This window comes from Sus scrofa, chromosome X, assembly GCF_054392235.1.
Source record: "Sus scrofa isolate SSC_HxYL_T2T_F1_AM1 chromosome X, Sscrofa_HxYL_maternal_Yorkshire_Landrace_v2.0, whole genome shotgun sequence".
Classification (NCBI taxonomy): domain Eukaryota; kingdom Metazoa; phylum Chordata; class Mammalia; order Artiodactyla; family Suidae; genus Sus; species Sus scrofa.
Window position 1 is genome coordinate 40,008,917 of NC_139401.1, and position 24,023 is coordinate 40,032,939.

The following is a 24,023-nucleotide window of genomic DNA, read 5'->3' on the forward strand; positions in this document are numbered from 1 at the left end:
TGCAAAAAAACTGTAGGCACAAGGTAATCCTGGCCGAAAACAACTGGGGTAGGGATAGTAAATATGCTCATTAAGATCCTGTGAAACTATATTCCTAGAATGAAAGCACTTACTTTCTAAATGACTGACTGCTCCCTAAGAGCAGTATTCCTGCTGTGAATATACTAGGTAACCAGAAGATTTTTCACTAAGTGTGTATATTTGTATTTCTTATTATGAACCTTGTTAATGTATTAACCGTTCAAAAAAATTTTAAAAAGACAAGGGATAAATTTTGCTTCATTCAGAGGTCTATTTTATAAATAAATACACTAAATATTTACAAAGCTGCCTTAATCTTTCAGAAGAAGAACTAAAAGATCCATATTAAAATTTTAAAATAGCTTCCATTTCAATAGGAAAAAAAGTTTTAAGGAGAGTTGACATACATGTATTTTAAAAATAAGGTCAAGCTACACGAGAAAGAAGAAAGGGGAAAATCAGAATGGTAGATGATAAATTAAAATGCAGAATGCCCACCCTCTACAACAAAATCAGTATATCAGGGAAAAAAATCATTAAGAAAGACTCTTCACAAAATAAAAGTGGATACTAATTTAAACAAAAGAAAGACAGAAATGCCAATTTAAAAGAACCTACAGTTTTCATTGGCATTGAAGCCTCTAAGAATGGCCTTCAGTTCCTGGAGTTTCTGATGAGCCCGTGCATGGACACTGTCAATCAGGAGTTTTTCTATTGATAAATGATCAATCTGCATAAACAGAACAGAATTGTATGTGCAATTTAAACATTTTTATTTCAAAAGCCTGAGCAGAGATTATTGTGCTCCAAGATATTTCCTTTCAGAATCACACTGATTATTAACCAGTAAAAGAAAGCAAATTCAAAGTTAAAAAAAAAAAAAAAAAACTTTCATGGTACTGACAGCTTAAAGATCACATGTTTCTGGCAAGTATAGATCAAGACACTGCATGTATTGTTTATCACTGTGATTGAATGGCTGATCGTAATAAAACAAAAACTGTGATCTGATCTCAATTACAAAATTTGAAAGAACATCTTAAAGATTATACATTATAATATCAGATGTTAAAAAAACAACAAATTTACAAGCATAATATTCATTTAAAATAAGTTTCATAAAAGGTTTTAGGAACAATTAGGTATTTTAAAGAATTTGTGCTAAAAGTTAAAATGGTAAATCATATTCATGTAATCAAACCATTATTAAAATATATGGAGATCTTTTACCTTCATGGCTCTTTCTACTAATTTGGAATCAGAAGCTGGCAAAGGAGGATCATGAAAAATCTGTAAAGGCTTGGAGACATCATTCTCGTCAATTTTAATTGTAACTTTGTGAACAGATGCTGTCCCTGTTTTTCTCCCAAGAACCTGTTGACTACAGAGAAAAAAGAAATATGAAGAATTTTTTCCAACACAGTCTTTTAACTTCTGGAATAAAACAGACAGTCTATTGTGCATCTTATCCAGCCTAGAACATGGCAGGCCCTCACTGTTGGCTGAAGGAATATTAATATTAAGATAGCTATTCTGTAACCCAACACGGTATGATTTACTACATTAAAAAAACCAAAGACAGAATTTAAAAATAGAATACATGCATGCACACACACACACACACACACACACACAAAATTCCCAAACAAAACGACCTATCTTTAACTGGTGTCTATTCACTTCTGATTCCTTTACAGAAAATGGGAATCAAGCAAAGTTCAAATGGGAAATAGAGGATTATAAAACAGCCTGATGCAGATTTTCCCAAAAAATCTCGCCCCAAATTTTTTAAAAGGCACAATTCAAAATGTAACACTGCAGTAAAACATTACACCCAATAATCTAACCTAATGGTTTTTCAAGCAATCTGGTATGAACTCAGAGTAATCTAGTCTTCTTTCCTTTTTTTTTTTTTTTTTTTTTTGGTCTTTTTAGCTTTTTAGGGCTGCACTCGCGGCATAAGGAAGTTCCCAGGCTAAGGGTCTAATCAGACCTACAGATGCTGGCCTATGCCACAGCAGATCTGAGCCACATCTGCGACCTACACCACAGCTCACGGCAACACCAGAGGATCCTGCACCCAGGGAGCGAGGCCAGGGATTGATCCTGCAACCTCATGGGTCCTAGTCAGATTCATTTCCACCGTGCCGCAATGGGAACTCCTAATCTTTTAAGAACAGTAGTTTTTAGTACAAACAGATAAATAGCTACATATTTAAAACATGCCATGTTCTAAGAAAAGTGTCAACTATGGATGTCTCATGTGGTTTATATGATGCCATGGGACTTTACCATACAAAATCATGCTAGAGGTGCCCTGCCGCTGGTTCATGGCAAATCAGATGTATGAGAGAAAAGGAGAAACAAAAAGTAGATTTACCGGCATAGCATGACCCCATCAGAATCGACTTTACTTACTTCCAAACTGAGAGGGAGAGGCACTTTCCTGCATGATACCTTTCCACCTGTACAAGGTCTCCCCACCGTTCTCGAATTAACATTAGAGTTTGGGAATGTAGCACTTCTAACTGAAGTGATAAGCAGAAAGAATCTGATGGATCTCGTTAAGCAAATCAAATATATTACTACAACGGCCAATGAAGTATAAGCAAACTTCATTTAACAAAAGCTCTGTTCCCCAAAATTTTGGTTATTATTATTTTTCCAATGACATATAAAAAGTGCTGCAATTTGTGACATCGTTTTGGAAAAGGTTTTATATTTAATTTCGAACCAATATAAACAATATAAGGTCCAGGCTGGCCCTTAATTTTATCATAGTTTAGAGAAAATGAGTAGACCAAATAGTACTATTTCTACCTCATCCCTTAAAATTTTTACCTGCAAAGTCAAGAGTAAAATTAAAAACTCAGTTTTTTATAGCCATATCGCTATTCTTTACACTGGCCAGTTCCCCTGCCCCATTTCTACCCAAAAGGGTGAGGGGAAGAGTTTAAGCTGCTATAGTTCAGGACTAGGGGCAAATGGAAATGTGTGTGTGTTGGGGGTAGGGAGACACAATTTAAAAAAAAAAACAAACAAATTCAGGGCTCAAATTCCAGAAGGATACGCAGGCAGTTGTACATGTCCTGAAGAGGTTTCTCATCAGCAAAGAGCCTAGATTGTACCAGTTGATGGATAAAGTTGATCTGCATACTATGAACCAAGGCTCGCCCATCTTCCATTGGCAGGAGAAAAAAAGGTGGTTAATCAGAAAAGGGTACAGATTGTGTCACAGACCAACTAAGGAAGAGTATATTCACTAACGATGAGTTTAAAAAAAAAAAAAAAGAACTGACATTATCTATGAAAACTAGAGAGTATTATACTAAAGACACTGAAACCTTTGCGGTCAGTAGGTAGTTATGATTATCATAAAATCTGCTTCAAATCACAGGATAAATACATTGCTAAACACATTTATCATTCTGTAAGAATGTTTCAATAGTATAAAATCATCAAACATTTAAATGAATACTTATGATTTAAATCGGTATTTATGATTTACCTCCTGTTTCCTTATCCTCAACTAGAATTTCCAGCTTGAGAAGACGCCATGGCACATCAGGGTCATCTCCCATCACGGTCAAGGTGGCTTCAAATTCTCCTTCAACTCGAAACTTCACCCGGCCATTTGCTTTTAGAAGAAGAAGAAGAAGTCCACTTTGCTAGAAAACGAGCAGCTGCCTGCTAACCTAAAACTTTCAGGCTTGCTCCCAAGAAATTTTAAATAGATTGAAGATTCTTTCATAAGTGTTCAAACAATACAGCGGTTCCGGCATAAACAGTAGCCAACTTCCAGGTCATCAAGAAACCAGAGGCAACTCTTCTAACATCAAGGAACAATATTTTCTTGAGGCTCAACTCTAGGACCTAGTCTTTCCTTCAGCCCCAGGCGATCTCACCCACTTCCCAGCTTCAAATATTATGTTTCTGGGTACTAAAGGGAAATGATATGGTACAAGTAATGGATTCAAACACCACCAAAATTGTAGGTCGAGACTTCATAAGGGCATTTGAAAATATTAAACCCCCAAAGCTGTTTGAAAAGTATTCTAACAACTCTTAAAAAATACCTTTCAGGTACATACCAACTGTAAGATTGGCTAACTGAGGAGGAAGATCTGTGGTTACAAGCCGATGTCTAAGAATCTGGTTCAGCTGGTGAAGTGTAGCCTGTTTCTCAACTTTGGTAATTGGATCTGGAGGAATAATTTTATCCTACAAAAAATTTAAGTGATTTAAAAATGATGTACAAAGAGACATAATTTTTACCGGTGCCTGTCCTAACATGGTATTTTCTTACTTTACCCACGAGGATCTCAACCCTCACTTCTGCAGTCTACACCCAGTAACACTGACCATTACCATAGTGCCAATGATTCCACCAGTTGCCCAGCTAAGACGGTAATGCAACACAATCTTCTTCATTCTCTATTTATGAAACCAACTTAATGTCACTAGACTGCCACCACTTCTTAGAAGTATAAAATACAATAGCACCACATCAGTAAACAACTACCACAACCAATTAAAAAAAAATGCTTCCATTACGATTTATGTTACTTAAAAATATTAAAATAGAGTGGTCTGCGTTAAAAAAAAAAAAGCTTCCAGGGAGTTCCCATCGTGGCTCAGTAGTTAATGAATCCGACTAGGAACCATGAGGTTGCAGGTGCGATCCCTGGCCTTGTTCAGTGGGTTAAAGATCTGACATTGCCATGAGCTGTGGTGTAGGTCGCAGACGCGGCTCAGATCCTACACTGCTGTGGCTGTGGTGTAGGCCGCGGCTACAGCTCTGATTCATCCCCTAGCCTGGGAACCTCCATATGCTGCAGGTGCGGCCCTAGAAAAGGCAAAAAAAAAAAAAAAAAAAAAAAAAGCCAAAAAAAAAGTTAAAAAAATTTTTAAAAAAATTCCAAAAAGTAACTAGTGTGCCGTATTTTCATATCTGAACTAGATGTTTACTTATATTTGCAAATCTCTTCACCCTCACATAAATAAATAGTTCATTTTGATAGCTACTCACACCCTGGTTCCAATTTATTTCAACCCCCCCCATTTTAATTATAGAGAAAAAAGCAAACTACATGAAATATTTATATTTAAAATATAGAACTTTTTTTTGGGGGGGTGGGGGGCTACTTATGAATACTGCAGCATCCAATGCCACAGCCTTCAACTTTTGGGAGGGTGGAGGAAGAATGCACTTACCCTGATGCAAGTTGGCAGCCGGGGGTAAGACCCAGTAGTTAGGACATCAATAGCATATGGGATGGCAAAACTAGGCAGGCGCGCGTGGACCAGAGCATCTCTAGCTAACGAGGCCAGACGATCAGCAGTGTCCACAAACAGGATGGCTTGCTGATCTAAGAAGCTCGAGATCATCTTTAAAGCAAAGGGTAAATGTATTAAGCTTCCTTGAAAACTAGCCACTTTTCACTTCAAATATCATTTATTGATTCCAAAGAAAACTCTGAGAGAAAAAAGATTTTCTATTTCAAAATATCTCAGCAAAAAATTTCCCAGTAAGAAAAAATATTTTTAAAACCAGTAATTTTCTATCAATTTAAGTAAAAGGTTTCCCAATTCATTTCTCCATGCTTAACATTACACATACATATAACACGTTAGGAAAAATACATAGAATAAAATGCTTTTTGTCTTATAAGACTTCAAGAGCTGACTAGTAAAAAAGCATGGGCTCCTGGACCCAGAGTGCCTTGGTTTCAATTTTAATTCTGCAACGTACTAGCCCTATAACCTTGGGCAAGTTACTTAATCTCTCGTGCCTCAGTTTTTTCACCATAAAATGGAGATGAATTCCACACGCTCATAAAGTTGTTCTGAGGATTAAGAGTTTATGCATATTAGACCTTTAGAACAGTGCCTAGAACACATAAAACAGTAAACATTGCCCATTATGAGATCTTCAGGCCCAATACAGCAATCCTTTCCATCAGTTCTCTACTCAATGCATTTCATAAGTGCACCTGAACTAGCAGAGTTCATCATGAAGCTGAAAACTACTTCTTGAAACATTTCTCTTCTACTTCTATTGTGGAACAATAGTCTCTCACGTCCTTCAAACAGGGGAAGCCCATCCTACCTTAAAGCTGAACATTCCAAGTCACTTCAATTAGTCTTCACACCTCCCAATTCCTGACTCACCAGCCCTATTCCACTGCCTGGAAATGCTCCAGTTTATCAGTGATCAACTTAAAATATGGTATCCAGAGTTAAAACCACATCACACCCCCCCAATGCCCTACATTTTCTCAGTATTCCCACATTCATTTTATGATCTGATTTTTCACAACTGTAGGAAATACACACAACCAGATCATTACTATCATCTTAGAGATGACACTATTGAGGCTGAGATTAAGATACTTGCTTAAAGATGGTCAATAATCAGAGAAGCTGGAACCAAAAAAATTTTTTTTCTCGCTCTTCAGTTAGACCAGCATAGCCCAGTAGAAGCACTACCTTCTGTGACCATTAAAATGGAATTCTGGAGTTCCCGTCGTGGCTCGGTGGTTAACGAATCCAACTAGGAACCATGAGGTTTTGGGTTCGATCCCTGGCCTTGCTCAATGGGTTAAGGATCCAGCATCACCGTGAGCTGTGGTCTAGATTGCAGATGCAGCTCGGATCCCACGTGGCTGTGGCTGTGGTGTAGGCTGGCGGCTACAGCTCCGATTCGACCCCTAGCCTGGGAACCTCCATATGCCATGGGATCGGCCCTAGAAAAGGCAAAAAGACAAAAATAAATAAATAAATAAATAAATAAATAAATAAAATGGAATTCTATCAATGTCACCAACACGAACTTATCAGCAGCCATGACACTGCTAACATACAGTAAGCCTGATTACCTGAGCAAAAGATCTTGATTCTGTGCATGAATCTCTATCAAGCAAGAGATTCTGCTTTCCCATCCTGAACCTAAAGCATGACTGTAATCTGATTTTAACATACTTGAAATCATTTTGAACCCTGCTTCTCTCAATTTCTGTATTGGTTTTTACTCAGATTTAGGTCATCCCTAGTCTCCTTAAACTCAGGACACTTATTAGACCAAAGCCAAGGCCAAGAAATACTAAAGATTTCGCTCCAGGAAGATATGCATCAACCCTAGTGGGATGCCACAGCTTATCCAGCCCACATCATTCCACCTTACGTGTGGGTAATTACTCAAACTAATTAATCAACTCTAAAGTAGGTTGCTCGACTCAAAATACACTAGCTCCAGCTACCTTTCCTGACTTAGAAATCAAATTAATGAAGATAAAGGTTTAGAGTTACTTATTAGCGAATCCATATAGATCCCCAATGATCATCATGTTCTTCTTTCTTTCAAGTACTCACATACCAGCTGTTACTGTGATTAATAATAATCTTTAAAATTTAGCAGAGCACCAAATAGACACTTCTCAAGGAAAAGATACAAATGGCCAAAAGTATATGAAAAGATGTTCAGTATCATTAGTCATTAGAGAAATGCAAATAAAAAAATCACAAGGAAGTACCACTTCACACCTACCAGGGTGGCTAGAATCAAAATGTCTGACAGGAGTTCCCATCATGGCTCAGTGGTTAACGAATCCAACTAAGAACCATGAGGTTGTTGCGGGTTTGATCCCTGCCCTTGCTCAGTGGGTTAAGGATCCGGCATTGCCTCGAGCTGTGGTGTAGGTCACAGACGTGGCTCGGATCCTGCATTGCTGTGGCTGTGGTGTAGGCCGGCAGCTACAGCTCCGATTGGACCCCTAGCCTGGGAACCTCCATATGCCGCGGGAGCGGCCCAAGAAATAGCAACAACAACAACAAAAGACAAAAGACAAAAAAAAAAAAAAAAAAAAAAAGTCTGACAATAACGAGTGCTGACATGGAGCAACTGAAACCCTCTTAACATTGCTGGTGGGAATGTAAAACGGTATAGCCATTTTGGAAACAGTCTGGCAGTTCCTCAAATGATTAAATGCAGAGTTACCAATGACCCAGCCATTCAACTCCTAGGTATATACCCAAGAGAAAGGAAAACACATGCCCACACAGAAACCTGTATATAAATACTTATAGCAACATTATTCATAATAGCCCAAGACTGGAAACAACCCACAAGGCAATTAACGGATGAATGGATAAACAAAATGTAGTAGATCCATACAATTGGGCTATAAAAATGAAGTACTGATACATGGTACAATATGGATGCCCCTTGAAAGTATTATGCTAAATGAAAGAAGCCAATCACAAAAGATCATATACTATGATTCCATTTTTTATGAAATGTTCAGAACAGGCATATCTATAGACAGCTGTGGTTGCTTAGGGTTGGGAGGGGTAACTGGGGTGACAGTTAAAGGGTAAAGGTTTCCTTCTGAGGTGATGAAAACGTTCTAAAATTGTGGTGATGGCTGCATATATCTGTGACTACATTAAAAACCACTGAATTGTATACTTTAAATGGGTAGATGGTATGCTATGTGAATTATATCTCAAAGTTGCTTTTAAAAAAGCTCTAGGAGGAAAGAGATCTTTTCTTTTCTTAGCTAAAACAGTATCCAGACTGTATAAACTGTACGTTTATACACACAGCTAAACACATAATACGTCTGGCATGGCCAAAGATCATTATCTGTAAGAACCTCTAATGAGACTAAATAACCAGTAGGTTGAGAACCTAGTCAAAACGTGAATAATCCTCTAATTTTCCAGCCAATGGACTTTATCCCTGACAAAAACACATCTGTATCTATAGTCACACAACAAAAATACTGAAACTTTATATAAGTTCAATAAGAGACTTTATTCAGAATGTGACTTATTGGAACAGCCAATTCAAAGAACTAATAGGAGGAGTTCCCATCGTGGCATAGCAGAAACGAATCCGACTACGAACCGTAACGTTACGGGTTTGATCTCTGGCATCGCTCAGTGGGTTAAGGATCTGGCGTTGCCGTGAGTTGCGAGCTGTGGTGTAAGTCCAGATGCAGCTCAGATCCCACATTGCTGTGGCTGTGGCATAGGCTGGCAGCTGTACCCCTAGCCTTGGGTGCGGCCCTAAAAAGCAAAACAAAACAAAAAAACTAATAGGAAAATACTATACTATGAATTAATGAATGATGAATGCATTATGGCTCAATATCAAAACCTAGAGTTTTGGATTTTGCCTGATAGTATTTTATCAACATACAGCTCAGTAGTATTAAACAGGTAATTTAAACACCCATGGTATAATTAGGGATTTAACACTAGATTTGAAAAACTGAACACTTGGGATTTTATATACTTCAGTAATACCTAACGCTTCACTAAAAGGTTGAGTATCTTTAGGAAAAGACTACCCCAAATTAACTAATTATTGAAAAGAAACCTTAGGCTTTTCAGAAATACTATACACCATGCTTCTTCGTTCCAGCCAAAATAGATTCATTAGACTTGGTGCCCAAATTTCCAAAACAATAAAATGAATTATAAACTTCCTGGTAACTAAGCTTGGGAAAAGCCTGTTTATTAATAGCAAAAACTATTTTTTGGATAATGCTTTACGGTATATAAAAGACTTTCTGTCTACAAACTTTAATTTACCAAGCATATCAACAAACAGTAGATGAATAAAAGGACTTTTTCCCCATAGAGAAAACTCAACATACGGTATAGAATATCCTCCTCCTTTGATCAATATTATATAGAAGGACAGTATCAGCTTATTCCTAGAGACAAAGATCTATGGCTAGCAATGTGTCTTCTTTTAACTTTCAGAAAACATATTATTCTAGAATTTTAAATTCTCAACTTCTTCATAACTTTTTTCCTTTGACTTCAGCAATTTTCAAATAAGCTTTATGTCTAATGATAAGAGAGCCAAGGAAACTGAGGATAGAAAATGCACTGGGCTAAAATTGAGATGTTAGAAAACCACATGCAGAAACACAACTGTGCTGCAGATTTCTTTCTGAAGTGAAATTTTACGGAATATGTAAATTCCAATAGATTTGCAAATAATATTACTATAAAAATATTTCAACTTAGCTTGTCAAGATGCAAAAAAATATATTATAATACCTCTATATGGGGTAGCTGCTAATCTTAAATTACCCAGGAAGCCTGATAAATTTAGAATTAAAAAATGACTTGAATATAATTTAACCAATGTATGTTGTTTTTGTGCTTTCACCTATAAAGACTGATAAAGTTTTTTTTTATGGCTACACTTGCGGCACATGGAAGTTCAAAGGCTAGGTGTTGAATTGGAGCCGCAGCTACTGGCCTACACCACAGCCACGGCAATGCTGGATCTAAGCCACATCTTCGACCTACACCACAGCTCGCAGCAACGCTGGATCCTTAACGCACTGAGTGAAACCAGGGATTGAACCCGAATCCTCACAGACACTATGTCAGGTTCCTAACCTGTTGAGCCACAACAGGAACTCCAAGACTGATAAAATTTTTAAATGTCCTTACATAACAGAATAAGAAAAAAAAAAAAAAAACCTGAGCATCAGTGGCAAGCTTACTCAGAGAATCTATCCCCTTTCCCCCACTTTCCAAATATAATTGGCAGCGGCTAGAAGGCTACTTGGCTTCGTAGAGCTGAGCCTGGAAAACCGACCTCAATTAAAGTGGATAAATACTCTCATTACTTTAGAACTTGATTCCTTTTATTATAATTACTCTACCCTTTCCAATATGAACTTCATTCTCCTCATTAGAAGTGACTGACCCCATTAGAAGTAAAACAGGAGGGTGTAATTTTGCCTTTTTTTTTTTTTTTTTTTTTAAGGGCTGCACCTGTGGCCCATGGATGTTCCCAGGCTGGGGGTTGAATTGGAGCTGCAGCTGCTGGCCTACACCACAACCCCGGGGATCTGATCTGTGTCTGTGACCTACACCACAGCTCAAGGCAACGCCAGATTCTTAACCCACTAAGCAAGGCCAGGGATCCAACCCGCATCCTCATGGATACTCCTCGGGTTCGTTACCACTGAGCCACGACAGGAACTCCTAGGAGGGCATAATTTTGTGTCTCACCTGTTGACACCCTATCATCCTCCCCAAGTTATAATGGCAATTGGCTAACACAAGATCCCTACTGATGTTTTTCCTCCTTAACACTTTTTGAACATAGCTTAAAAAACAAATTGGGGAGGAGGGGCACATTTTAGCATTTTTGGTATATACTTCACTACAGGTTACTCCTTTGAATTCAAAAGAACGCCTCAGCAGTCAAAAGACTTTTTGAAGGCAGCGACTATGCCTCATTTAAGTCTCCATTCACCATATCCTATACCCTGGGCACAATAAAGGTTTGGAGAGTCAATAAATGAATAAACAAAGGGACAGATAAACATCATCAGCTCTGTGGCTTTGAAGAAGCCATTTAACGTCTGGGAACCTTATTTCCTCACCTGTAAAACAAGAAGAGAATAATGACTGCCATTCTCAAAGGGCTGTCAAGAAATCAATAGGCATTTCAGCTCTGTGCTATAATGAACACTGCTTGGAAGGGGAAAAAATTAACAGGCAAAATGTAAGGGAACATTTTGCAAACCCTAAGGAACCATATAAATGTAAACTAACCATCGTCCCCCTTTAGGTGCAGTCCCATTTTTAATGTCTTCTAGTATAAAGATGTCTCCAGATAAGGCCCATTTTTTTTTTTTTTCTGATCAGGTGTCCATAAACAAATACTAAGTTTCTACAGATATATATGGCACATTATCATACAGAAATATGATTATTCACATAAGCAATGTTTCTCCAAACATATCAGCAGATATAAGTTAAAGCTAAAATTAGAAACTATGCCTTTTACAAGGTAACATTCCAAAAAGTTATTTTATGTAAAGTAAAATCAAAAGTTTAACTCACCGCACATTTTTCCACTTTGCCAGCATTATTAGCCCATTTTACTAAAGCTAATAATCGAACAAAGAGTTGGCGTGTCCGGCCAGCAAACTGCACTATTTCTATTTTCCTTTAAAATAAAATGAAACAACTCAATGAACCAACATATATGAAGGAGTATTTCACAATTTATTTCATCAGAGCTAAAATATGAATCCATCTTTGTTTATAACCATTACAATAAAATGAACCACCTAAAATATTTATCTAAATATGAATTATCGTCACATTTTGTATACCACTTACATATGCTATATTTTCTACCTCAGAGTAGTAAATCCGGTAGACCGTTTAAGCAATGAATCATACTTTAAAATTAATTTTATATTGCAATGAGAGTTGTTTACTAAAATACACTAAATTCACAAATATAAAATTACTATGAAGAAGTTAACTGGATCACAAAGAGGACCAAATTATGCTTTGAAATTGAAATTATGAACTATGAATTAGTAACCTTTTTGGTAAAAGAAAGGAAGTGAAATAGCTAACTGTATTATTTCTACAAAAGCAGGGGGCCATTTCCCATTTTACAAGAGCATGATTTTAAAAACTGAAGAATTAAAGAGCTTAACCGTGTGGCTCTTTACCAAACTTATTTCAGTGACCAACTTAAATATTACATTATCCAAGCAAAGTTAACGGAGGTACTAAAAAGTAAAAGCTAAAAGGTTTGTCCATATCGACGTTTATGTTATATCCACTACAATGCTTTTTCTCTCAATACTCATCAGTATTTTCATCATCTCCTCATAAAGCCTTCAAAGCTTTACATTGCCAATCAGTGTGTTAGCTGGACGGCTCAACTTCATGTCAGCTACAAAACTGATAATCAGACCTTTCATGGCTGACCTTGAAACGCATAAAAAAATGTTCAACAGGCCAGGACTGATAACAGGCCCCACAAGACGCTAACCTCCCTGCAAGTAGACTTTGACGTGTTAATCTTAATACAGCTATTCAATTCTTATGCAGCCAACCCACATCTCTGCGTCTCACCACCAGCAACACCGTGATGCAACAGACCAAAAGGAAAGTTGCTGCTGAAGCGCAATCCTGACTGAAGACGAAAGAGTCTAGCTCCCAGTGAGAGCACACATAGTCCACAAACCAGCTGAAAGGCGTCCTGACGGTTCCGCCAGCAATATGATTATTGGCAGCATAAAGAGAAGAACCGAGGACACAGATGCAATGATGACTCTTTGCCAGTGTCTGCGAAGCATCCTTAGAGATAAAACAAGCAGAGAGCATCAAGGCGAGACTGGGACGCAGCAGAAGTGTTAAAGATCACCCCAGCACTAGGATCCTGGCAACAGCTAAGCAACAGCAACTCCTCAGCAACAGCTTTACAGAGGATGTGAGGTCTCCTCTTCCTTCCCAGAGCAAACGTGTTTGTGTATTACTCATTCTGTTTGCCAAGTGAGCTCCTTTACTAGAAAGGAGACGTCCCCCTTTGTAAGCTACTTCCACACGGCTTTTTTCTTGACACCACCCTGTCTCAAGTGATAGGCAGCAGGAGTTGGTTTTCCAAGGCCCAGTTTCCCTTCCTACCCAAGAGTGGACAGAAGAAATCCTGATGTTCATTTCCTTCCTTTAAAACAGACCAGCCAAACCATTAACACATGCTTCAATGATCTCTTGCCTCTCTCTCTCTTCAATCTATGTCTAATTCTAACAGAAAGGTCACTGGGGGTGGGGGTGGAGGTGGAGCATTGTCGCTAATAAATGCTAAAATCCACCCGAGTGACTTGGTATTTAAAAAACGATCAGGAGTTCCCGTCGTGGCGCAGTGGTTAACGAATCCGACTAGGAACCATGAGGTTGTGGGTTCAATCCCTGCCCTTGCTCAGTGGGTTAACGATCCGGCGTTGCCGTGAGCTGTGGTGTAGGTTGCAGACGCGGCTCGGATCCCACGTTGCTGTGGCTCTGGTGTAGGCTGGTGGCTACAGCTCCGATTAGCCCCCTAGCCTGGGAAACTCCATATGCCGTGGGATCGGCCCTAGAAATGGCAAAAAGACAAAAAAAAAAAAGATCAACCAAGGAGCATAAGCAATCAAGGAGCTTATACTGCAGCCAGTTTAAAATCTCCATCATCTGATTTCTCTGAAACCTTAATTTATCTTGTTCCTTTGGCCTATGGAAACATACAAGCATGCCGTTATGTCTTAAGCCCCGAACTCCAAATAAATCAAAAGTCTCTTAAATATAAACCAGCAAGAGCAGTAGGTAAGTGTCCATTCTCCAAAGATATCTAATAGCATCATTGTGGCAGATGGTAAATCAGCAGCCAGCTTTCTAAAGTCAGTCTCTTCCTCAGCATTCTCCACTTAGTTCTGTATCTTCTACATCTTCCTATCCCCCTCAGGTACTTGACCTGGTGAGTAAGTCAATAAAAGTTTCTGGAACAGAAGGTCCAGAGCTGGACTCATACCAAGAATTGTCAAGGATGAGGAAATTACACTTCCCAGGGCGCCTTAAACAAACGGTGTGAAAAGTCATCCTAGGCTCTCTGGGCCTACATTTCTGGCCCACAGCCCTATCACCCACACATACACATATTTCTCCCCACACTCTCACACTCATAGATATGTCAACACAGACATAGATTTAAGGTTTTGTTCATACTCACCTTTCCACATCAGATTTCCTTGGCAGTCTGGGAAGAAAAAAAAAGAAATTGACCAAATGTATGCACACCTTCATCAAAATACAATAATAGTCTTTACTTTCACTCTATAAAATACTTTGGTATTTCAGGAGTTCCCGTCGTGGCGCAGTGGTTAACGAATCCGACTAGGAACCATGAGGTTGCGGGTTCGGTCCCTGCCCTTGCTCAGTGGGTTAACGATCCGGCGTTGCCGTGAGCTGTGGTGTAGGTTGCAGACGCGGCTCGGATCCCGCGTTGCTGTGGCTCTGGCGTAGGCCGGTGGCTACAGCTCCGATTCAACCCCTAGCCTGGGAATCTCCATATGCCGCCGGAGCGGCCCAAGAAATAGCAACAACAACAAAAAGACAAAAAAAAAAAAAATACTTTGGTATTTCAGAAAAACTGGATAAATATCCAATACAAGCTTATGTGGCTCCCTATTCTTTTTCATTTTTATGAGTTCCAGCAATATAGTTTATAAAGGAAAAATTAACAAAGGAACATTCCTTTCCATTCAAAGTGCTTCAAAAGATACTGCACGAACTTCAAACATTTAAAATGCCCAAGTCTTACATTAGCACAATATATCATAGAGAATCAGAGAAAATATTCTTTTAAGGCCAATATGTGGAAAAGAGTATGGAGAATCCTCAGAAAACTAAAAATAGAATTACCATTTGATCCAGCAATCCCACTCCTGGGCATCTATCCAGAGAAAACCATGACTCGAAAAGATACATGCACTCCAGTGTTCACTGCAGCACTATATACAATAGCCTAGACATGGAAACAACGTAAATGTCCACCCACAGAGCAGTGGATCAAGAAGATGTGGTACATACACACAATGGAAGATGACTCAGCCATTAAAAGCAAAGAAATAATGGCATTTGCAGTAACATGCTTGGACCTAGAAATAATCACGCTAAGTGAAGTCAGACAGTGAGACACCAGCATCATATGCTATCACTTACATGTGAAATCTAAAAAAAGGACACAATGAACTTCTTTGCAGAACAGATACTGACTCACAGTCTTCGAAAAACTTACGGATTCCAAAGGAGACAGGTTGGGGGTGGGGGGATGCACTGGGGGTTTGGGATGGAAATGCTATAAAACTGGGTTGTGATGCCCACTGTACAACTATAAATGTAATAAATTCATTGAATAGCAAAAAAATTATGAGTTTTGAATTTCATGAACAGCTTTACATCTATCGTTGACATAGTTTTACTTCTTTATTCTGTTAACATAGTAAACTATATTAATTTGTCTTTTAATTTTAAATCACTGAGTTATGTTTCTGGGTTAACCTCAAACTGATTATTTTACACGTTGCCTAATTCATTTTGTACTGTTTTAGTTCAGGTTATTTTATTTATATTCATACACTAAATTTATTTATAAATTTTAAAAAAAGACCAAAATGGCCATGGATGCCAGGTTCAGCTTAATTGCCAGCCTCCCCATATTCAACGGAACCTTGCTTCCAAGCACTAATCTTGCCACATTTGTTATGGTGGCCAAAACTGGAAGCTAAGTACACAAAAGGGTCAGTGTCAGCCAAGGGCTGTACAGTAATTATGATGTCGCCTGGTTAGATGTAAATAATTACTTTTAAACAGCTCTGGTAAAGTTTCGATCTCTTTTTTTGCCAGTTCTCCAGTACTGATAGCCAGCAACCAATGTCACCCCTTTCTCTGATAAATTACATCATTTAACACTCTCGAATCCAACTGATGCTTAGAAAGATCTGATGTGCTTCCTGAAGTGCCACATTCTGTAAACCTCCATCCCATGGTCCAAGACTCAACAACCTGAACTCTAAAGCCTCCCCTACATCTAATCCGTTCTTGAAGAACGCACACTGAGCTGCTTCGACGCTCTTCTCCTGTCCACATGCCACAGGCGCAGAAAAACTAAAACCACCTCCAGATTCAAGGCACAGGAGGCGGGAGTACTATTCAAAAGAGCTCTGGCTTATAGTTTCCTACAATGCTTAGGGTAGGCAGTGAGATGGACACTCAGGTTATGATCCAAATGATACGAGAAACTAGGTAGGGGCTGAAAGGGTCAGCAGATCAGAGGATAATGAAGAAATTAAGGCCTTATTATAACACTGCAGGTAAAAGCAGCTACTGGCAAATTCCTATATATGTGAAAGATCTGGAAAACACTCCTTGAGAAGTCACAACCCTTCTCCTCAAAGGAGGGAGAGAAAGAGAACCACGGATATTTGGGTGTATGTGTGAGAGAGAAATGGAAGAGTTGAGCCTTTAGTGGTAGAAAGAACAAGAACAGCTGTTTCAGCTCTTCCCTCCTGTCCCAGAGACCCTAAAAGGATGATCTCTTGCCAGAAGGGATGTCATTTCAGGGAAAAAGGACAGGCTTTGCTGCCTGCATCCCTTTCCCCCCAAATTCCTAGTTAAAGCTCATTTGTGGATGACAAATCCACCACTTGGGGCAAAAGCCCTAAAGTGCAAACCTCTGGAAGAAGTCATAGAATCCTTATTTACATCAAGATGTAATAAGACAAGTTTATACGACTGAGATCCTAGCATTTTCTGATTTTCTCTCTCTTTTTTTTTTTTTTGCTTTTTAGGACCACACCTGTGGCACATGGAAGTTCCCAGGATAAGGGTCGAATCAAAGCTGCAGCTGCTGGCCAACGGCAATGCCAAATCCAAGCTGCATCTGAGACCTATGCTGCAGCTTGCAGCAACGCCAGATCCTTAACACACTGAGCAAGGCCAGGGATCAAACCTGCAACTTCATGAATACTAGCTGGATTGTTTCTGCTGCCCCACAATGGGAACTCCACATTTTCTGATTTTAATTAAAATAAGTTTTTTAAAAAGAGTAGAACCCAAGTCTCTTAAGTCATAGCTGAATATAAACTCTAAGATGAGAGCATGTACATGGGGTGAGGCGGTGAACAAAAAAAAAAAAAAGGAATCTGGGGCCAAAACCAAACCAGTTGTTGTGACTATGTGCCAGTTATTTTTCTAAGCCCTGGGGAAAGTAGCAAACAACTCAAAAATTCCTGTCCTCACAGAGCTTCCAGTGGGGAGGAGACAGACAATGAAATAACAATAAATGCTGTAGAGAAAAACAATTCAGTGAGTAAGAAGGATGGGTTGAAGGGGCAGAACACTTCCCATCGGGGAATACAGAAAAGTCTTTCTGCTAAGTTACATGGGGACAAGGACCTAAAGGACACGTGGACGCAAACCACATGGATTTCTGGGGGAAGAGCAAAGGTGATGCGTGCCTGATCCTATCAAGAAACACTGATAAGAGGAGAGTGGCTGAAATGAAATAAGCAAGAAAGGAACATTAGAAATGAAGTTAAAGAGCTAAGGGGAGAAGACACGTCGTGTAGGACCTTAAAGGTAGACCACAGTCTTGGTTTGCCTAAGACAGTCCCGGTTTATGTCTGTTGCTCAGACACTGTTATTAAAAGCACCACCTTTCACGCTCCAAGTGTCCCGACTTGGACCATAAACTTATGGTCCCTCTCTATATAAGTGACTGTAAAAAAAAGGTTTTTACTCCAAGTGAGATGGGGAACTATTGGAGAGTTGTGAGCAAAGAAGTTTGAAAAGGATCATCCTGGCTATTTTATAGAGGAAAAACTATAGGGGCAAGGGTAGCAGCAGAGGTGCCAGATAGCAGACTACTGCAGTAACATGAGCAAAAGATGGAGCACTTGACCGAAATGTTGAAAAGCGGTCGGATTCTGAAGTCAGAGATGACAAGACTTGCTGATATCCTGAGTGTGGGACAAAAGAAAGAGGAGCCAAGAATTACTCTTAAATTTCTGGCCCAAGCATCAAGAAGAAGAATGGATAGGAAACTTCAGCAGGAATTGAAGGGAAAGAGGAGTTTGGTTCTGGACTCAGCCCACTGAAGTGCCCATTAGGTTCTTAAATGTAGTCATCTGGATACAAGACTCTGAGTCCAGTGGAGAGACCTGTGCCTGAGATACAAGCATGAGAATACCCTTCACATAAAGGGTGCAAGACTACAACGATAAACTTATTAAACAGCAATAAAGGAAATGTTTCTCTCTTTATAACTAAGTGCTAAAACAGTAAGAACAGCACAATTCAAAGGATTTCTACAGATACCCTATGGAAAAACAAATCATACAAATTACACAACCACTATTAGCGGCAGTTTTCCACATTTTACCACAGCTGTACATTGGATGGGTGACCTTCACATACATGACATTTTCTCATGGATACTCTTAAATTTTTATGAAATCCAACAATAAACACTGCAGAGAAATGCATCACCACAGTAACCTCTAATCGTGACAGCTGCTGAAGTTTCTCATTAGACAGGAGTAGGCTTCTTTCTTTCCCATTCAATAAAGCACGGATATCAAAATTCTCATAGATGCTTTTTTACAGAAATAAGTGGAACCTATTATGATTCTTTTAGTCATTGAGAATATTCTAAGTCTCTAGCACCAAATTACTGTGACACTTTACAGCCTAATACCGACATATTAATGTATTTCAATAGAAAACACTGATCCAGAGCCTACTAATAGAGAAAAGCTAAAAACGAATCTAGATGAAAACCAGTAATGTTTTTCCGAACCTGAGTTTAAAACTGTAAAACAGTAATTAAAGTGTATCTATCCCTAGTTGTTATAGTTTCTTTTCTTTGCACACCGAAAATCGTTACAGTGTATTCTGATCCTATTCTGAAGGGATTAACAACCTAATCATGTCCCAAGGCATTTCACTGGTAACTTGGTGATTTACAAACTCCCTTCATACCCCAAGAGACAATAACAGCAGGCCAGTCTTAAAAAATCTCTACTTACACTTCATGCGTGAAGACTTCAGTTTTAAATGTTCCAGAAAAACAAACTTGGAACCCCAAATTTTGTATTATTTTATACACATCTCCTGAGTTCAAACTTTGTCAGAAGCAATTACAACCTACATTTAAAATGTACTGTAAGAGGAGGTTGTAAAACAGTTTCCCATCTTTGGGATTTTTTCCTTTTCTTTTCTTTTTTTAAGCTCGAATACTATGTACTCCTAAACCCTAAACTTGGGGCCTGGGTTAAAAAGCCTCCAGCCAAGAAATCAATAGGGCTCAGCTGGCAAATGAGCAAACCTCCCAAAGAAGGGCTTTTCAAGGAAAATCTAACAACGTGCATAATTAACAAGTCTCCGTTGCTTCATCTCCAGAAAGACTTCCAAATGCAAAGCCTCTCCTCCACCTCCTTTGAAGCCCATGAGTTCAGAAATTCTAGACTAAGCAGCCTAGCGAAGAAGAGAAAGCAGCAACCTCTTGGAGGGAAGGAGGTTCGAACCTCTCTCAGGCCATTGGGCGGGAAGGGGGGGGCTGGGGAGCAGGCATGGATTTCGCGGCACTTACAGGTCCGTCAGCACCATGAGCTCCGAGTAGGCCCGGTGCAGCAGAAATTCGATGAGGGTGCTCAGCCGGTAGCCAGGGCTAGCCGCGGCCGCAGCGGCCGCCGCCACGGCGGCTCCGGGAGGAGGAGGCGCCGGGGCTGACGCGGGGCCGCCGCTGCCCCCGCCGCCGCCTCCGGGCGGGACCAGCTGGTGGTTCTCCAGCTGCACTGGGGCCATGGCGGCGCAGGGCCGGGCTTGGCGCAGGGCACAAAATGCGGCCCGCGAGCCTCCCTCACGGGCACTCGGTCACCGCGCCTAAGTGGTCGCGGGCGGATTCGCCGCCGCCTACAGCGGGGCCGCCTCTGAACAGGAAGCCGTGCTGCGGCCGCAGAGGCCCGCCCCCATGTAGCGACGAGCCCGCCGGCTCCAGGGACGGGAGCGAGGGGCGGGGGGAAGCGGGGAGGGCGGGGAAGCCAGGTGGCCGCAGCAGAGAGGCTGCACCCCCGCGACCGATCAGAGGCTGCTCCGCCAGGCAGCCGCAGCGTCCATGTTGACGGCCCAAAGCGGAAGTCGTTAGGCAGAACGGAAGGGGAACCAAAGGGGGACTTCCGACAGCAACCTGCGCCTTTTCTCCGGGCTGTCGGGCGCCGGGACGCTGGGGGCGCGTGGGAGTGGGGCGGGGCCGGCGCGCGGGCAGGAAAAGCGGAAGCGGGGGCCGCCCGCTGCCGGAAGTGAGTGTGAGGGCGGAGCCGGTGACGTCACCGCGAACGTCAGCGGTTGCCCCGCCCTTGCTCTCGCCGCTCTCCGGGATTTAAAAGGCTCCCGTTTGCGCTGAGGTGTCGATTAGCGCTTCCCTGGTGGGTGCAACCCGGCCGGGGAGGCTACGCGACCCCAAATGTTCCGGACTTGTGGTTCTGGAATTTCGAAGAAATGGTTGCGGCTGCGCGCTGGTGACTTCTCAGATCTTTGCACCTCCCACAGTCTGCCCATGCGCCTTTCGTGGGATAGAAGACGTGTCCGTCATTGTTGGGTTTTTTTTTAAGCTGTGGGAAAAGAGGCGAAAAAATATGATTGGGGCTAGCAACGGGGCCGCTGGCGGGATAACTTCACTTTAATCAAGTTGGATATATGTTCAGCTAGTTACCGGCCCCCCAAATCCTGGCAGTTCTACCACAAACAGCCCTTAAATCCTCTACCGCTGATTCTCACTTGGTTCTTGTCCTTTCTCTTCAAGAAGCCGCCCTGCCTTCCAAGGGTTTTCAGTTCATCTTCTATGCCCTGCCGCCACTCCCTCCCACCCTCCCTCCGCCGCCGCCTCAAAATCCACGCTTAATTTTGCTTCCTGCTCTAAAGCGGTTATTCTCAACCCTGCCCGCACATTGGAATCATGGCGGGGGCGGGAAGAAGGTGCTGGTTTGGGTGACTTTAAAAGATATTTCTGCCAACCACATAGATTCAGCTTTAATTGGTCTGGGCTTCAGGATTTTTCAAAAGCTCCCTAGGTGATTTTAACCTAGGAAGCGACAACCGCTTAAAAGGGTCAATTGCTGTGACCGTTTTCAAACATCTTTTTGCAGATTCTTATCTGTAACTCTTAGGTGTAAGAGACGCACTTGCTGTTCCCTAAAGTTAAAATACTCTCATTCTTGTCCACTTGTGTAATTCTTAGTCATTCTTGAAGACCATTTACCTGTCTTCTGAGGGTGTAACCTTTGGAGCAGTTAATCACTTAATCAGTAACTAATCACTTGCTCCCTCTTTTGTGATCCTAAAGCACATTTGCACACACAATACCATCATCTACTCATCAAAAGGCATAAGGCTTACTTACAGCCCCCACAGCTGCAGTTGCTGGAAGGCAGATACCCTCTGTAGGATCCATCCCTATGCTGCTATCTCAGGGAACAAACACATTTTTTTCTAAGTTAGCTAGAATCTGCATTTCTTTTGCAGTTGTTTTGATTTGTTTTATTGAAAGTTCTTTTTTCTCTTTTGAAAACTATTGCCTTTGGTTAAAAAGCCCTGGTGGCCACATACACACAAATGATAGGTGGTTGTATAAGATTGTCCTTAGAGGTCTTTTCTAACACTCAGATTCTGATTCTGTGTCATGTTGATAGGATTTTAAGTCCTCGGCCTTATTGCATATATTAAACACAGTTATACACCATGCCTCTTGGTATTCATTCTGTTTGTCATTAAGATTCTACCTAGAGAAGCTGCAACCAACCCGCAAGTAAAAAATTAATGGGTGGATGGGGTTGTTTTAGAAAATTTTTCACCCATATCCATCAGATTAGCTTTTTTTTTTTTTTGTCTTTTTGTTGTTGTTGTTGTTGTTGCTATTTCTTGGGCCGCTCCCGCGGCATATGGAGGTTCCCAGGCTAGGGGTTGAATCGGAGCTGTAGCCACCGGCCTACGCCAGAGCCACAGCAATGCAGGATCCGAGCTGCGTCTGCAACCTACACCACAGCTCACGGCAACGCCGGATCGTTAACCCACTGAGCAAGGGCAGGGACCGAACCCGCAACCTCATGGTTCCTAGTCGGATTCGTTAACCACTGCGCCATGACGGGAACTCCCCCAGATTAGCTTTTAATGCAATTTCTGTGAGCTTGAATAGATATCTTTAAAAATTGAGAAGAGTACTGGCTATTAAAAAGAATATTCTAACGGAAATAGGATGGAAATACAGGAATAGATCTATGAGACTCCATGTGCTTGACCTGTTGGAGATCAGGGAGGTAATTTAAATGAAAGCTCCTGAACGAGGTGATACCCCACCTCCCAACCTGATAGTATAGCCAATAGGCAAATATAGGAACTGCTAATAGAAGAAATGAGTAAGAGAGGAGAGAGAATGTTAGCCTGTTTGCCTAAGTTATTAAAGGAATGGCTCATATCCAAACCACTTTTGAAAATAGTGTAATTTGTAATTTTAAAGCCTACAGTACAAAGCTTGGCATTGTAGGGAGTTCCCGTCGTGGCACAGTGGTTAACGAATCTGACTAGGAACCATGAGGTTGCGGGTTCGGTCCCTGGCCTTGCTCAGTGGGTTAACGATCCGGTGTTGCCGTGAGCTGTGGCGTAGGTTGCAGACGTGGCTCGGATCCTGAGTTGCTGTGGCTCTTGTGTAGGCCGGTGGCTACAGCTCCGATTGGACCCCTAGCCTGGGAACCTCCATATGCCGCGGGAGCGGCCCAATAAATGGCAACAAGACAAAAAAGAAAAAAAAACAAAAAACAAAAAACAAAGCTTGGCATTGTAGTATAGTACCTAATTTGTTCACACTTTTCAATTATTCCTATGTGGTCATCACCAGATTCTATCACACCTCAAATAGTTTTAGGACTAGCAGCATGATATTTCCTCGGGTCTTAAATCATCCTAAACCCTTAAGATCTTTTATGAAGTCGATCTGATTTTTTTAAGAACCGGAACAAATTGATTGCAAAATATGGAGAAAATAAGAACATTTCCTCTTAAGCCCTTTTGATAGGAAACTGAAATTTTGATACCTTTGCAGTTGATCCTTCAACAACTCAGGGGTTAGGAGCACAGACCCTCCCTGCAGCCAAAACGCCATGTATAAGTTATAGTCGGTCCTCCTTAACTGGGGTTCCTCCTTATTTGTGACTCTTCGTGGTGAATTCAACCAATCTTGGATGTGTAGCAATATTTATTGGAAAAAAATCCGCATACATGTGGATCCATGCAGTTCGAACCCATGTTGTTCAAAGGTCAGCTATAGTTTCATTTTGAAATATACAGCTGCCCCTCAGACACAAAAGACCTGGAAAGGAATTGAAAAGTAATTTTTCTTTCTTTTTTTCCCTATACAATATTACAATCAATTCCTCCAAAACGGAGAGCAAAAGCAGTAACTGCATTCATTTACCAGATGCTCCATTTATTGTGAGGCGGAGGGAAGGAACTCACAATACTGTGAGCATAGCCTGATAAACCTAGAAAAAATGAGAACTGTTGGGTAGCTTTGCAAATAGAAGAAAACTGAAACTTCTTAATGTGGCCTCTATTTTTTTTTTTTTTTTTTT

The 24,023-nt window shown here is 40.7% G+C and overlaps 1 protein-coding gene across 1 annotated transcript in view; it reads right to left on the minus strand.

Annotated features, from left to right (window-relative positions):
- Positions 1-20,540, minus strand: part of MED14 (mediator complex subunit 14) — a 70,714-nt gene extending 50,174 nt beyond the window's left edge. Inside the window, exons 1-10 of the mRNA XM_003135025.6 lie at positions 19,991-20,540; positions 14,570-14,596; positions 11,905-12,010; positions 5,236-5,409; positions 4,113-4,242; positions 3,530-3,658; positions 3,092-3,199; positions 2,440-2,572; positions 1,252-1,402; positions 640-751 (exon numbers count right to left, since the gene is read on the minus strand). Of these exons, the coding sequence (XP_003135073.1) occupies positions 640-751; positions 1,252-1,402; positions 2,440-2,572; positions 3,092-3,199; positions 3,530-3,658; positions 4,113-4,242; positions 5,236-5,409; positions 11,905-12,010; positions 14,570-14,596; positions 19,991-20,205 (1,285 nt within the window). The 5' untranslated portion in view covers positions 20,206-20,540. The remainder of the gene's footprint in view (positions 1-639; positions 752-1,251; positions 1,403-2,439; positions 2,573-3,091; positions 3,200-3,529; positions 3,659-4,112; positions 4,243-5,235; positions 5,410-11,904; positions 12,011-14,569; positions 14,597-19,990) is intronic.
- Positions 20,541-24,023: the final 3,483 nt, after the last annotated feature.